We start from the raw sequence: 15,465 nt of genomic DNA, 5'->3' as shown, positions 1-15,465 counted from the left end.
GTTCAAACACAGGAGGTGTTCCAGTCCCAGATACCTCTGACAGATTCTGTAAAACGATTGGAGACAAGACAGTGAAGTTCTTTTAGACAGTAATTTGACCTGTTCCTTGGCCTTATGACTCCTTTTGACATTTTTTAATGTCTCTCACTATAATGTGAAATATGTTGTGAAACATTAAAAATGCAACAAACTACACTTTCCAATATTTACTTATCTGCTGCACATATAAAATTAGATAATAATAATAATAATTGGTTACACTCCACTCAAAGCGCTTTACAGGTAATGGGGACTCCCCTCCACCACCACCAATGTGCAGCATCCACCTGGATGATGCGACGGCAGCCATAGTGCGCCAGAACGCTCACCACACATCAGATATCAGTGGGGAGGAGAGCAGAGTAATGAAGCCAATTCACAGAGGGGGATTGTTAGGAGGCCATGATTGATAAAGGCCAATGGGGAAATTTGGCCAGAATGCCGGGGTTACACCCCTACTCTTTTCGAGAAACACCCTGGGATTTTTAATGACCACAGAGAGTCAGGACCTCGGTTTTACATCTCATCCGAAGGACGGCGCCTGTTTACAGTATAGTGTATGTATAGATAGGGTATGTATATATAAATATTATATATTTATATATAAATATATTATATTAGATATATACATATATTATTATATTAATTATAATAAATATTATATATAATATAGACTTGGAGGTGGTATAGAATGTATAGTATATGTTTTTAAGCTATCTCAAGCTGTCTTCATGAGGCAAGATTGGCAAAATATAAATTAGCCATATAAATCAATAATCCATTACTATCAGTAAAAGACAGAAAGAGTTAGGTGTGGCAATTTTCCCTTTCCAGAGAAATCCCAACTGAAGGAAACCAACTGAACATTCGGGACACTGTTGGGCATTACCATACAGGATTGTGCTTTTCCCACCATGTAATAGAATACAGACGACTCTCGTGTGTTCATTCTAATTTAACCTGGTGCCGGCCAGAGGAGGATAGGCCCCCCCTTTGGAGCCTTGGTTCCTCTCAAGGTTTCTTCCTACTTTAGTCTAGGGACTTTTTCCTTGCCACTGTCGCCTTAGGCTTGCTCACTGGGGGTTTAGGCCCGGTTATCTGTAGAGCTGCCTTGTGACAATGTCCATTGTAAAAAGCGCTATACAAATAAAACTGAATTGAATTGTATGTCTTGTTTTGTCATAAATAAGCTCTTCATTTGGAGTAAGGGTTAATTAAATATATTTAAGGTTAAACTGGACCAGTTTATCCCTTCTTCCCCAGCTTTGAGCTGTATACAATTTAGGGAAATGTAGAAACCTTATTGGGTTCTGGACTGTGAGGTCCAGTTTGTCATTCCTGCGCCAAAGAGCCACTGGAATAATTAGGAAAAGGAAAATCAATTGAGGTGTTTATCTTCAAATAGCTGAGCAATAATCATCCAAAATGAGCCTGATAATAGATTAATTAAAAGGAAACTCCCTCAATATAAAACAAATGTTTTTTTACATATGTATATTATGACTTGAACATAAAATCACACTTTTGTTCATTTTATATAAAAAAGCTCTGCATTGTTACATACTGTTATTTCTATTTTCTCTTCCAATATGATCACGTTTTTTTTTTCTGTTCTGCTTTGATAAATCTTTGCTTGACCCATTAGATGCTGCTTTAAGTACAGTTAACATGTTATTACATGTCTTCAGACAGCCTTGGCTGTAAAGCAAATATTCCTTAAAAAAAATTAAGCCAAGTGGGGTGACTGGAGGAAACAGGCATATATATGAGATAATTCCTGATCTAATTTTCTGGAGAAAGCAAACTATTTCCCTCCCAGCTGTCTTGTAGTTTTCTAAAAGGTCAGATCAATTCTATGTCCCCTGATAATTAAAACAGTTTAATGGTCGGATAGAAGAGGTGGGAATGGTTCACTTTCTGGTCTGGAGTGGTTCAATCCTGATGCAGGTCTGCAGTACAGCTGCTCTTTTGCCAGAATGTTACATCATTACTTTTGGAAGAGATTTTTTCTGCCTTCAGTAATTTTGTTTTATGGCCAAAGTGTGCTTCATGCTATCTAATGTGACGAATCTAGCAAAAAATCCCTATTTTTTTCAGTTCTATATTTTACACTATGCACTGTTGTCCCCGACAATTTCAAAATAAAAAATAAGCAAGGAAAAGACATGAGAAAACAGCAAATGTCGGCTCTTAAGTGACCTTTCCAGTAACAGCTTCTCGTTTGGTAGACAGGATAGATGTGTGCTAGAACAGGGTTAGTCAAAATACCTCACAGTCCAGGCATTCCAGGGCAGGATGTTTGAATAACTAAATAATTAATTAGATTATAATTAAACAGCTGCTTATGTCAGAAACTCCCAAAAGAATAGATGGGAAGGTCTGACTACCCCTGGGCTAGAATTTAAGATTTATCCCCTAGACCGTCTAGAGCCAATGACATTTATTGTCCAATTCTTATTACAGGAGAAATTCTTCCCAGATGTCTTTACTTTGTTACAATTCCAATATTTCATATTTGTAACACACATTTAGCATTAGTGGAATACAATTACTGATAAGGTCACTCATTCTTCTTATCTCATTTGATGATGAGATTGATTTAGAATAAGGCTCATCTGAAAAGGAGCACTTCATGACAAAAAGATTGGCTTGTTCTTACCAAAAAAATAAATAAGCCAAACGTTTTTCAGAGTAGACTTTTCAGATGTAGTCTGATGACTAAATCTATACTCTGTATATACTCTTCTGTTGAACCTACACTGGAGAATAATGGTATGGAATCAGAGGTATTTAAAGAGGAGTGTTTGGAGACCACCATGAAATTTAGATGAGGCAACATGTTCGGGAGTATTAGAGACATCAGAGGGGAGAGACTTATTGGTATGCGAAAGAGGTAACACAAGGGAAATTTAAATAAATCAGTAGGGTGTTTACAGATAAAGTTTTTCTTGCAACGAGAGTGGGATCCCAGATGTACAACTTAACCTCTGGTTATACCTGAGTAATTGTTTGACAGAAGGAGTGTGACGTGTTTCCTAGCTGAAATCCAGTTTGCCCCATTTGCCTGCACTATTTGCTGGGGTTTTGCTTGTCCAGCTTGGACTTTTCTCTCTTTACATAAGAAAGTTGACAAACATGATGCCATTCGGCCATCCTGCTTTTTAGTAGTTCGCATGGCTGTTTCTTGAAAAAAAGAAAAGGTATCAAATTTCACAAGGTGGGTGGTGTGTTCCATGGTTTGTTCCGGATCCCCACAACTATTTGTGTAAAGTGCTGCCTCCTATTCTCATTTTATACACATTCATCCTTTAAACTACATTTATCTAGGTAGAACCAAGTAAGCAGCTGCATCAGCATGCGTAGGCTCCAGGGAACAAGTTAAAGGTTTATTCCATGCTGAAAAAAGAAGAAAGAAAACACAATGTTTCGGCTGTGGACTCCCGAAGAAGGCTCCACAGCCAAAACATTGTGTTTCCTCTCTTTGCTTTTCAGCATGGAATAAACCTTTAACTTGTTCCTTTATTTAGATAGCACTTTGAAGCTAATTGTTTCCCATTATATAAGTGGGGTTAATTTTTGCTAGATGCACATAGCACTTTGCATTTGTCTACATTAAACACAATCAACCATAACCCAGTCTTTTTGTAAATATTTCTGAATTTGCTTTGTGTGTTCTACAGTGTTTTATAGTCCTCCTATTTTGGTATCATCTCCAAACTTCACAAGTTTACTATGTCAGAATCTAAATCACTGATATAAATTAGGACAAATATCAATTTGTTATATCACCCCAATCGGAACCTTCACTCCTAACTATCTTCTGTTTTCTACCAACCCTACCAACCACTTAATAATCCCCAATTGTTAACCAATATAATCTTTTATGAGGAACATTATCAAAAGCCTTCTTATATTATATGAACAGGTAAAGGTTTATTCCATGCTGAAAGGAAAAAATTATTCCTTTCAGCATGGAATAAACCTTTTCCTGTTCCTTCGCTGCCTACGCATTTTTGACACAGCTAATTACAAAAAAATATTATATTGTGTCTGCGTGTGTCTGTTGTTGCTTAGAAAAGTTTAACATATTCTACATTTCCTAACTCAATCTTGAAAATGACTGATCCCTATTTTTTTATTTGTAAATTTTAATTTTAATTTTTAATTTGAAACCACAGTGGCCCTGTGGTTTACTTTTAATGATTGTTTCCTTGACTGTACATGTAACAGTTTTGTCACCTTTTGTATTGATGTACACTGCATTAGCAAAACAATATTACTACCCTTATCTTCAGTGACTACTTGAAGAGTTGTGTCAGTGGTCAAAGAACTGTTTCCTTTGCTACAATTGATAGAATACCATTAGGTTACCATCTTGTCACAGGCTTCAAGAAATTAAAATACTTCTATTTCTTCTGTATTCATTTAATACAGAAATGTGTGCTTCCTCTGGCTGAGGCATTGCTGTTGCTTCACCATATATTTCTACACAACACTGGAACATTGAAGTAAAATTATTGATCCAAATAATGGCTGCAGCTTCCTGTGTTGCTGCGGATTATTTAGTGTCTATGCTCGCCTTTAGTCTTTTGATTGTCATTTCTGTGTGTACAAAGGTCCCATTTCCCCCCTTCCTTCAATTATTTCCACATCATTTCCCAGGCCAAGAATTTGTATTACACATGAAGTGGTGTTTGAGAAATGATGTCATGTAATATACTGTTGTTAAAAGACACACCTAGATTAGTATTCCACTGATTTTTTTTTCCTGTGCCTGTGACAGCATTGTCTGTAGGCCTCATTTCTGTGTCACGTAGATCTAGAAAGTTAGACCAACACCCTGGACAGCAGTGAGGTGATTGTATAAAAGAGCTCATTTTCTGTATTGGCAGCAAGAAGTTCAGATTCCAATACAAAGTCACTCCTGAGGAAAAAGTCAACAACATTTGTTTGATTTTTCACTCACAGGATAAGAACATAATAAACATGAAATATTTCAAAAACAGAAAGCTCTTTTGAAAGCACTGCTTTTGAAGCATATCCTTGTGAAACATAAAGGCCAGAACATTTAAGATTAAGAATTGGTTTTTTTAATTGTACTGTGTTATACAGTATAAAAATGAAAACACATTTTTATGTAGTGAAATGGAAAATGAACAACTCGTATCTGTTCACCTATATAGAAGCTGATTCCTTAATATGGAATAAATTGGGAGTGGGGTTTGAATGAAGTTATGGGTTTTATCTTTTTTGTTTTATACAGAATAAAACAAAAACATTATTACTATAAATTCTAATTATAAGTATACACAGCAGAGCCACATATATCCTCCCTTTTGTCAAATGTGAAAAAATAAATACATTCAATTGATATCCTTAGAAATATTTTTAAGCTGTAACAGGTAAGGTGAAACTGCTGCCTTCGTGTCATCTCTTGTGGGAAAAATGTTCTTTATATCCTCTGCTTACAGAATTGTGAAAGTATTATTTTGTTATTCGTATGCCAAGGAACCCATTAAAAACAGAAGCTGGAGGTCAGGTATTAAGTGTGCAACATCTCTAGGCCTTCTCTCTATGCCAAATCTGTCTTTAACAATACCTAACATATTTTTAAAAGATTGTTCCTGTTTATACTAATGATAATAATTTGATGATGTATTATATTAAAATTAAGAGGACTTAAAGTTAAATTTGAAAGCAGGTGTTTTTTTTTTCACTTATGAGACTCCACTCTCACAAGTAAAACATGGATGATTATATATATCAACAGAAATTTTAGAACAGGTGGTTTTGAAAACATTGTTCGCCCCACAGACTAAATAGCCATGAATAAACTTGTTAGTATTGTCTTTCAGATTGGTCATCTTTTCGGTATGTCTTTCAGGTTAATTTCCACCTCCCCTTCATTTCAGAAACTGAGTGGAGCTTCTTGATAAAGTTTGATCCCCCTCCCCCCTTGCGTTCTTCTTTTGAAGAAATGGGAAATTGTGAAAGCTCCCACTGGGAGGCGAACGAGGTTGAAACTTGAGGCGTTTCTGTGTGAAATCGTCTGAAGAAAAGATGTTTTTGTGAATGAAAATAAAGGGCAGTAAAGAGGAAGTGATTAAGACAAGAGAGAGCTGTTTGTGGAAACCACCTTGTAAAAAAAATCAAGAAACTCATGCCTAATGAGACTTGAACTTAACCCTGGCAGTAAACAATGATGAGACAAGCGTGTCCTTACAAATTAGTTGAAATGTAAAGCCTGTGTTTGCTAAAATTTGTGTTTTGACACATTGTACTTTTCCCAGCACCAAAAGCATTCCCTTTTTAGAAAATCATGTACTATATACAATATAGTGTTTAGAGGTTAAGCCAATCAAAGCCTTTGACAAAAAATAATTTCTTATTTTACATAAAATAAATGTACTGTCAATATTTTTACACAGTTTTAGGTCTTTGAGGATTTGTTACACACAAGGTGTTACACAGTATTTCCATCAATTTGATTTTTTTCTGCAATGAGTATTTCTTTTGCTTATGTAAAATAAAGATTGAGGGCAGCAGTCCCCAGACAGACCTGGGTTAACTGGCTGTTTAGACTAATTGAAAGCATAAAGAGATGATAGGAAAGAATGAATAGGTGTCAAATGTCTAATTGGCACCTCTCTGTAGAAGATAATTAGATTTGTATTTTCTCTCATCATAGTTTCACAGACCTGAAGCTTGTGTAGCTTTCCTTCAGTCTTCATAGTTTTAAATCAGAATTTAGTGATTTTTCTTTCCAACATACATTTAGTTTAAAAAAAAATTCTTTCAGCTGATCAAACCTTGAAATTTTCCATGTTCTTTCTGGCTGAAAGATTTCTGTTAATGGAAGAAGTCCTCTGTTGATATAAACATCTTAAAATAGGTTCATCTCCCTTCTCAATAATTCCCTCTAGAAACCCCTTTGACTGCAGGTTTTTTTTTAACATTTTGAGAGGTATATTTTCCATTAGTGCTCTTGCCCATTCTCCAGGAAAACTATGTAAGACTATATACTAATATTAACACCACAGATGCAGACATTTACTTCATACACCCTGACTGAGGAAATCACACACTCCTAAAATGTCTGTGGGAATTTTTAGACCTGAAATCGGTGTTGAAATAATAAAATATGAGTTTTAAGACAGATTTAAAATAAATATCATTGTTCCCCAGGAACACAGAAAAAAACCTCTTTAAGAAAGCTTAACATTTTCTCAAACCAAAGTTCTGGTCTAAGTGAACAGGGGACCTGGGACCCCTCTTAACAGATCTGTCTTTAATAAACTATTACCAAAGCTCTCTCACAGACGAGCAGTTCCAAGCTGCATGGGGTCTGAGCAGAATCAATGGGAGAGAAGGGGGTGGGGGGAAAGTTCCCTAAATTTATCACATGATAAGCTTTGTCATCCTGTAGTGGACAGGCCCCAGAGAGGGAGAGAAAGGGAAAAGGAAGGCTTGCTCTCATTCCAAACTGAGAAGCACAGCTGTAGGGCTGCCATACAGATATGTCTGTCCAGTAGCACTTCTGCTTAAATGCGCTTTCAGTCTGTTTTTCTCTTCAGAGCGTAGAGGAGTTTGGAGAGTTTAGAAGTTGAGGGGACTTCTTACACAGCACTACAGCTGTGTGCATTTCTACCTTTATATCAAGGGGACCCGATATAAAGAAGCAAACACGTGTGTTTTACTCTATCTGGGTTTTTAAAAAAACAGGTCTGAGTGGTTTTTTTTGTTTCATTGGAGCGAGCGTGTGCAGAAAATTTTAAGAAAAAAACTTGCAAATGCTGGGGACAATAACACTCACAGGTAAGAATTTTAATTTAATTCTTTGAGCCAGTATTTATCTTTCCTCTGTTGGACTTCATATAATCTTCTCAATATTTCCTTTAATTTTGTGAATTATTTTGTTTTGTATTAGGAAGTTCTGAAACAACTTTGTATCTTAAATGGAATAGTTGACATGGGCACTTTAAATTTTTTCTCAGACCAGTAGCAATTTAGAATTTCAGAGAAATGCTGCAGACCCTTCTGTAATTGCTGTGGTCTATCTCTGATATGCTGCATGAAGGTAGTATGCTGAACTTTATTGGGCTCTGTCTTTAGGGTGTGGTTAATACAGTGGTTTAAAGTGGTCTGCGGGATTCCAAACATTAATGCTGAAGAGCAGTTCATACAAGTATATTGTTTTGCTAGTGATATAGATGTTTGAGATTTTTGTAGATATTTTAAAATGTAATTGATTTGCTTCTGTGATTTGAATCTTTGAAATTTCTACATTTGTAAGTTGAACAGCTGTAGGTCTCTCTAAAGCTTTTATGACAAGTACATTAATTAAACAATCAAAATTGCAAAGGCTAAGATCCATCTAAAATTTTCCATTTTTGTATTCCAGGTCAGTATTTTACCTGTTTAAAAATATATGAAATAGATTGGCTGAAAAAACGAAACGTTTTGAACTGATATTAGGCATGTTCTGGAGAAACACATAGACTTTAGGTATTTCTTTTGATATGAGCTCTGAATTCTGATTACTTTTATTCTACGGTATCATACGCCATGTAATCACACATTTGTTTCTGAAAGAAAACCTTAAGGGCGGGTGTAGGGGGTGTTTATAAAGCCAATTAGTAAGGTACTAAAGCTCATCTCACCCAGCACTAGTTTCTGCATTCCATTGGTTTTATCAATGGAATTATTTCAGGCAAGTCTTTTACACTCAAATAGAGACATCTGCTGGATACATACTTTAAGAAGGCAGCTACGTTCACATTGCAATAGTTTAATAAATAAATATTTAATAAATACTGTAGGTACATTACTTTCCTTCCACTACACCTCATTTCATTATTACTACTGGAAATAAAAATAAATACACTTGCTACAAATGTACTTAAAATATTAAAATGACCTTCATAGTTGTGAATGATGAATTCACATCACAAAGCCCACTTGATCACTAAAGAAGGATTAAAAAACCAGAATACAGCTGAATATTGAAAGGTAAAATTACAAGGGCATCCAAATTCTGCTTTGTTTGAAAAATATTTTACACATTTTCAATTGATCAGCTATGAAACCAGACAAAGTTTACTAGTACAACCTTTTCAGAGTGCATGTACGTTTAAGGTGTACAATTCCTCTTAGACTGTCATTGCAAGTGCTCTGGCCGTCCGCCTCACAGTGTGGCAGAGCTGTGTTTGGCTTTCTAAAAATTTCAGAGGTATTCGGCCGCCCTCCCACCACGCTATGTCATGGCTGTACAGTTATTCCTGAGGAATTCAGGATTGATCCTGGATTTACACGTTCCTCCCCTGTGCCTTCTTAATGAGTCTCTCCTGGAAAGCAGAGACTCAAGATAGGGAGAAGAAAGAGGGCTATTATGTAGACACTGATGTCAGTGTTTTTATTTTTAAATCCATATTAGAATTGAAAACTAAAATCATTGACTTTTCTAAGAAACAAAGAAAGTTTACCAATGGGAGGGGGTTGGTTTGTAGCTGGTTTGGTTGTTTGATCTGAGGTTCTCATCCAGTTGTTTCTTGTAAAAGCCAATGATTTTGCATCAATAATATAGCTGGGTAGTGTGACCCTGACCCCAGCAATCCCTTGTGTAAAAAAAATATACTTCCTTTCCTCAGGCTAATAGGGCACATAGGCTGAGGCTATGTATATTAGACTTGGGCCTTCTTTTCCAAGGCTTATATCAGACATATAGGCTTGAATGTACTTGTCCTTTTTTTCTGCTTAGGTCCTCTGGTTTGTGCTTCACCATTGCTTTTTGAAGAAGTCCATTAGTTCGGCTGTCAATATCTTTGAGAATTCTGAATATTTGAATCGTGTCACCTCATAGTCTTCTCTGTTCCAAGCCTAAAACAATAATAGGTTCTTATTCATACGTTTTCACATAACATCCATTGATGATGTGCTTTTAAGCATATGTTATTAACATTTAGTTTGTTTTTTTATTGCTTCCTAACATAGGATGTTTTAATTGCATCTCCATAAAGGATAAAAATCATGTTTCAACATAAATACCTAGATTTTTTGCATCCATAGCTTCTTCAAGTTCTGTGTTTTTTGTTGTTTCTGTATTTGTTTGTGACAAGTAATTAAACTACACTTAATCAAATGTAATCTGTGAAGTATTTGACCAGTCTTGAATTTTGTTTAAATCTCCTTGAAATTCTTTTACCACTTCCTCAGTGTTTACTAATGTTTTTATATTGATATTATCTGCAAATTTGACTAGTATTCTAACTATACAATCTAATCTATATCATTGATCTAAATCAGGATAAACAGTGGTCTTTAAACAGAACTAATACAGATTCCTGTGGTACTCTCTTAATTACATCACCCCAGTTGAGCATTTACCACTTATCTCCAGTTTCTTTTGTATCAGTTAACCAGTTTTCAATCCACATAATTGCTTTTCCTTAAAAATCCTCCACCTTTAGTTTGAGAATTAAAATTTTATAAAAAACCTTATCAAATCATCTGAAAAGTAATTATACTATTACAATATGCTCCATTGTTTGTTCAAAGAACTAGTTAAACATGACTTATTAGGCTATAATTACATGATTCTTCATTGTACTTTTTATGGATATGTCCTGTTCCACCGAAAGGGTATGACCTCAGTTTTGCGTGACTGTTGGAAGGATTTTGCTAACAGTCTATGAACAACATCTCTATTTCCTTAAGTACAGTTAGTATTATATCATTAGCCCCTGAAAATGTGTTTATCTTAAAAGTACATGTAACAGTTCTGCCTCTTATAAGGCAAATTCAAATTCAATACAGAACCTTTTTATAATGATGTTAATTTATTCCTTGGTAAGTGCCTGAGTGAAATACTCATTTAGTTCTTCCACCATTTCCCTTTCATTGTGTAAAATAACTTATTTTTGTTTATCTCTGAGACACCTTGTTTAATTGCAACTGAAAGTAACTCACTGTATATATTTCAGCCTCCACTGTATTAGTTTTTGCTATCTCTCTCGGCTTACATAAGATCCTTTTTAGATGCTTGCAGTTCATTATACTTAATTTCTTAAATGTATCTACTTTTTTCAGTCATTTTATAAAGTGCTTTCTTTCTCCTTATATTTTCTTAGTTGATTTATTAAACCTATTGGGCCACTGTTTCCTAGACTTTGAGTTCTCTTAGGCTTTGTGTCTTTAAATTACTCAATAGTCTGCTTTACTAAAAATCTAAACATTTGCTCTGGACTCTTATCTGTAGAGTATTAAAATATACTTATAATACATAATACCTTCCGTAATCTACCATATTATGATAACAGTTATTTAAAGTTTATCTCATTACATCTTTAGTTTAACTGTACTATCTTAATTGTTAGAGAAAATGTAATACAGCATCGGCTGTGGAACGTTGTGGAGCCGGAACATTGTGTTTCTTTTCTTCTCTCTTCACCTTGGAATAAACCTTTACTTGTTCCTTTGCAGCCTGCACATGCTGACACAGCTACCTACTTGAACTTGCTGTTGAGGTTTAGCCTATTAAAAGCCTGCTTTCATGTGCTCAAACATAATCACTTTATGTATATTCAAAACAGACGCAGTGGTCTTATTAGATATTCTTACTTTGGCACCCTCTTAGGTAATTTGCAAGACAATGAGATAACTTTTGTTCTGAATGTTGAGACAACTGTCCTAACAATGACAAGTATGTGAGAGGTTTTGTGGTTCCATGTTTTTGCATTCTCTAACGGCGACTGGAGTCCCTGAGGCTTGCAAACGTCTGTCACTTAACCAGTGCCAGACACAGCTTAAGGAAATCAAGTCTACACCTGTTGTTACAGTGTTTCCTATGCATGAAGTAGAAGCAAGCATTGATTCCTTCAGCTGTTCACATTGTTTGTTCTGAGATGACTGCAAAAACTATCCTAGGCCTGAAAAAGAAACACAACTAACCAGGTTCAGATCAGCTGTAGCAATTCTAGCCTGACTGCTGGCCTATAAGAAAGACTGCAACTTTAAATTAGGAGATATGCATTGATTTACAGACTCTAGTGTATATCACATTTTACCATCAGCCATATCACCCTGCAGCTCACAACTGACAACCCACGGACGCTCAGCAGGTGTGAACCTGGTCAGTACCTTGATGGGAGACCTCCTGGGAAAAACTGAGGTTGCTGCTGGAAGTTATGCAAGTGGAGCCATTACAGGGCACTCATCCTGTGGTCTCTGTGGCTCCTAATACCCCAGTATAGAGACCAGGAAACTATACTGTAAAATAGGCGTCGTCCTTCAGATAAGACGTAAAACCGAGGTCCTGACTCTCTGTGATTATTAAAAATCCCCAAATCGAAAAGAGTAGAGGTGTAAACCCTGCATCTTGGCCAAATTTCCCCCTGGCCTTTACCAATTATGGCCTCTTACTAATCACAAACTAGGAATTGGCTTCATCACTCTGTTCTCTTCCCCGCTGATAGCTGATGTGTGATGAGCGTTCTGGCACACTATGGCTGCTGTCACATCATCCAAGTAGGTGCTGCACATTGGTTGTGGTGGAGGGGAGTCCTTATTAATGTAAAGCGCTTTGAGTGGAGTGTTCAGAAAAGCCATATATAAGTACATTATTATTATTATTATTATTATTATTATTATTATTATTATTATTATTATTATTATTACCAGTGTGACTGGTATTACCAATATTATTACCAGTAAGAAATGTTTTTTTTTATGAAGACAGCTGCCTTGTTTTGTGTTACAAGGCAACAGCAGTTAAAACAGGTTAAAGCTCTATGTAGAGTTTGGGTAGTCAGGTGGTACCATCTGGGTTGGCTAAGTGCACTATTTTGGTTACCCTGAAATACATAAATGCAGGGCAGGTGTTTGCAATGTGGCTCATTGGCTACAGCTCACCACAAATGCAAGTTTTACAAGTTTTTGGTGCCCCATTTTCTCAATAAATAGACCCACCTTCCATGACCCAAAGAAATCTAGTTCAGTGCAGTCCGGATCACTTTTCATGACAATGCCTTCCAGCATTCATAGACTGGAGTGGATGTGTTCAGAAAGGGTTCTTTTACAGAGGTCTTGGTGGGCGGACAATATCTTTAAAAACAATGATAAGTCATGAACATTTCCTATTCTCTTAGTATGCCCAAATCTGATCTCTCTGTGCAGGGGGTGATTTTCATTAATACTGGCAGTCGCTTGGGATTGACATAGAGCACTGAAGTGTTCAGGTTTATGCTGAAGAAGCTGGAGCTGGGGCTTTGATAAAATGTATAGATATTATTCCAGATACAGCATAATTTTCCCAGTTACCAGATTCCTACCAGAAGGAAATTGTTACTGATTTTGAATAACATACTCTTCTACAAGAAATGAAAATTGTGATGTGTAGTACATGCATTTATAAGGTGCATTTCCTTGGAATACAGATCTGACATTTCAGATTTAAAGACAGAAAGGAGAAAAAAAAATCCAGGAAGTACATGTGAATTTCTAGGTTCATATTACAAAAGTGAAGTAAACGTCAGACACTGCTGTCTTGCTCCATATATTATGTGTTTCAGGAAGGTATAAACCAATTTCACAATAAAAGCCGTGGACCTCAGCCAAGAAATTACTCTCATAATTTTTGTTATTTATTGGCCTCTTCTAAAAGGAAATGTTGACTTTCAGTTTTATTCAAGGCGACATTATGTTGTTAGCCCAGCCGAGGAAATTATGGGTACCAGACGCACCTCATTTTACAGTGGTTAAATGTAATATGGGACAGATTTAGTTGATGGATCAGAATGAATGTTTTGAATGTTATCCTGTGTAGTAAGTCTTAGTGTCCTTTGGAGCACATTGACTGACTTAATAGAAAAAAGCCTCTAGACTTCCTCACACTACTTCTCATGCCGCTCACTGTAGTAACTGATGTGAAATACAGGGAACACTTCATCTGGGAAAACTGGTTCTGTAATTCCCCAAAATTACTGTCTCCTTAATTTTGAGCTGTAAATGTTTACGCACGTACAGTATATGACGGGATGTTGAGATTATAATTCACAAATTTGTGAAGCCTGATGTATTCACAGATTGAGGGATTAAAACTATAATGAAGACATGATTGTTATTATATGATATATTTATAAATAAAATCTAATCTAATGTATGCAAACATTCAGGTGGGTAGCTGCATCAGCATGCGTAGGCTGCAAAGGATTAAGTAATAGGTTTATTCCATGCTGAAACGATAAGAAACAATGTTTCGACTGTGGATCCTTCTTTGCGTGTAGATTCTAAAAGCATCAAGGCATAAAATAAACTTAAAGCATAAAAGCATTAAACATAAAACATTCTAAAAGCAAAATAATTGATTAGATCATCTAAACCGAACTAATTGGCACATTATTTGTGGTAGAATCTTTTCATTTTAAGGCTTAGCGGAGTGTGGATGTGTTGGAGACAGCTGATGGGTTCAGAATGCTGGGAATTTGAGGAACGAAACCAAGGGTAGTTTGGGGATCCCATGAGACAACTCAACCAGCTCCAGATGTCCAAGTTCTTCATTACTGCAAGGTCTTTGAGAAAAGGGGGCTCAGTGGTGACCAGGGTAGCCTGAGAATGCTTAAAAATTTCAAGCACACCACCCACAATTGTAAACACACTGTCAGGCCTGGACGTCTGAGCTATTGTGTCTGTCTCCTTTGGTTCAACAGTTATTCTACAACCAAGGAATATGTTTTTCATCTTTGCTTAGGTGGAAAATCAACAATACTTTTAATAATAAAACAGTTTAAGTTTTCAGCAGCCATATCACCCTGCAACTCACAACTGGCAACCCACTGAAGCTAAGCAGGTGTGAGCCTGGTCAGTACCTGAATGGGAGACCTCCTGGGAAAAACGTAAGGTTGCTGCTGGAAGAGGTGTTAGTGCAGCCAGCAGGGGGCGCTCACCCTGTGGTCCTTGTGGGTCCTAATGCCCCAGTATAGTGACAGGGACACTATACTGTAAACAGGCGCCGTCCTTCGGATGAGATGTAAAACCGAGGTCCTGACTCTCTGTGGTCATTACAAATCCCAGGGCGCTTCTCGAAAAGAGTAGGGGTGTAACCCCGGTTTCCAATTGGCCCTTACCAATCATGGCCTCCTAATAATCCCCCTCTATGAATTGGTTACATTACTCTGCTCTCCTCCCCACTGATAGCTGATGTGTGGTGAGCGTTCTGGCGCACTATGGCTGCCGTCGCATCATCCAGGTGGATGCTGCACATTGGTGGTGGTGGGGGGAAGTCCCCATTACCTGTAAAGCGCTTTGAGTGGAGTGTCCAGAAAAGCGCTATATAAGTGTAAGCAATTATTATTATTTAAGGCTATAAAAAACTTAGTCTTTACTGAAGTGGAAGTTTCACAGCTCAGTGAAGCAGTGCTTACTGCATCACTT

The 15,465-nt window shown here is 36.6% G+C and overlaps 1 protein-coding gene across 2 annotated transcripts in view; it reads left to right on the top strand.

Annotated features, from left to right (window-relative positions):
- The window catches only part of akap12b (A-kinase anchoring protein 12b), a 67,651-nt gene that overhangs the window by 38,428 nt on the left and 13,758 nt on the right, over positions 1-15,465 (top strand). The window contains exon 1 of one of the 2 annotated variants that reach the window (XM_088625392.1): positions 7,502-7,854. The exons of the other annotated variant lie outside the window; for it this stretch is intronic. Within the exon in view, the coding sequence (XP_088481518.1) occupies positions 7,830-7,854 (25 nt within the window). The 5' untranslated portion in view covers positions 7,502-7,829. Of the gene's footprint in view, positions 1-7,501; positions 7,855-15,465 lie in introns of those variants that run through there. 2 annotated transcript variants of the gene reach the window in all.

The sequence above is a fragment of the Lepisosteus platostomus genome, chromosome 3 (assembly GCF_059453375.1).
Source record: "Lepisosteus platostomus isolate fLepPlt1 chromosome 3, fLepPlt1.hap1, whole genome shotgun sequence".
Lineage (NCBI taxonomy): Eukaryota > Metazoa > Chordata > Actinopteri > Semionotiformes > Lepisosteidae > Lepisosteus > Lepisosteus platostomus.
This window is presented reverse-complemented; position numbering and strand designations above follow the sequence as displayed.